Consider the following 1510-nt stretch of genomic DNA (forward strand, 5'->3'; position numbering starts at 1 on the left):
TATTGAAGCTCAAGAAGGTGAGCCATTTAAACTTGCTTGCCATCCTCCTACTGGATGGCCCAAACCTAAAGTATATTGGCTTATACAGGTAAATTTATAAACTATCTGATTTATGTAAAATGTATGTTTAAAAATTCATTATAAAAATATAATAGAATTCAAATGGTGGTATTCAAAGTATTAACAATAGTAGAATGACACTAGATCCTGAAGGTAATCTATGGTTTTCTAATGTGACTCGATATGACGCTAGTAGTGGCTTTACCTATTCATGTGCAGCATCATCATTCTTCAGGTATGGTAAAATTTTATTTTGAAATTATTGATTTCAGTAAATTGTATGTTATTATATTTATTTTAGGAGTGAATATAAATTAGGTAACCATGTGGAATTGAATGTAATTCAAACTGCAGGGACAGCCTTACAAAATAAATATCCTCCTACTCAACAATATGTCACTAGAAGAAATGAAATAGCGTTATTGAATAAAAGAGTTGAGTTGTATTGTATTTATGGTGGAACGTGAGTAATATAATAATTATCATATTAAAAAGGTTATTTTTATTTATTTATTTTTTTATTATTATTAAGTCCATTACCTGAAACAGTTTGGCTTAAAGATGGTAAACCTATACAATCCAATGAACGAGTTAGCCAAGGAAATTATGGTAAAAGTTTACTTATTCAAAGAGTCAAATTTGAAGATAAAGGAAAGTATACATGTGAAGTTAGCAATGGTGTTGGATCACCTCAATCATACAACATTGAACTTGATGTTATGGGTATAGTATAATATATTAAGTTATATATTAGTGATGGTGTGTATACTAAATTCAAATTAATTAACAGCTGTGCCATTTTTCACCATCACTCCACAAATTGTGGAAAAAGCTGAAGGAGAAACTGCCGTTATTAATTGTGAAGCAAGTGGTAATCCAGAACCTACAATCAAATGGATTCATAATGGTAAACCGTTAAGTGAAGCATCATTCAATTCTAGGCGCTCAGTTACCTCAAATTCAATCACAATTACATCATTGATTAAAAATGATACTGGCAATTATGGTTGTAATGCTACCAATAGTCTTGGATATGTTTACAAAGATGTTTATATTAATGTTTTGGGTAAGTTTTAAGGTATTATTTAACTATATTATTGGAGACAGATTGGTAAGGAAGTATAAAAAAGTTGCCTAAGCGCACTATCATTGTTTTAAACCTTAAAGTGAACATTTTTTTTCTCTCTCTTTCTCTCTCTCTCATTAAAAAAAATTAATTGTCCAAAGAAAAACACTGCTCCTTGCTGTATCAAAGTAATAAAAAAACAACTGTTTAGTGAAATTTAACTAGTTAAAAACAGTTAAAAGTTAAAAACTTTTCTATTTATGTTAATAATTATTTAGCGTTGGCTCCTGAAATCACTGAACCTCCTCATAATGTGGAAACTGTTGATGGTCGGCCTGTTAACCTTGAGTGTAAACATTCTGGTGTTCCAAAGCCAGATGTTAA

General features: G+C 30.1%; 1 protein-coding gene across 2 annotated transcripts in view; it reads left to right on the top strand.

Moving 5' to 3' along the window:
* Positions 1–159: 159 nt before the first annotated feature.
* The window catches only part of LOC112681466 (neuroglian-like), a gene marked incomplete in the record, with an annotated part of 6459 nt that continues 5108 nt past the window's right edge, over positions 160–1510 (top strand). For both annotated transcript variants that reach the window (XM_025551718.1, XM_025551717.1), the window contains 4 exon segments: positions 160–295; positions 362–523; positions 593–783; positions 851–1126. In XM_025551718.1, the coding sequence (XP_025407503.1) occupies positions 195–295; positions 362–523; positions 593–783; positions 851–1126 (730 nt within the window).

The sequence above is a fragment of the Sipha flava genome, unplaced genomic scaffold (assembly GCF_003268045.1).
Source record: "Sipha flava isolate LNK unplaced genomic scaffold, YSA_version1 19159_pilon_pilon, whole genome shotgun sequence".
Lineage (NCBI taxonomy): Eukaryota > Metazoa > Arthropoda > Insecta > Hemiptera > Aphididae > Sipha > Sipha flava.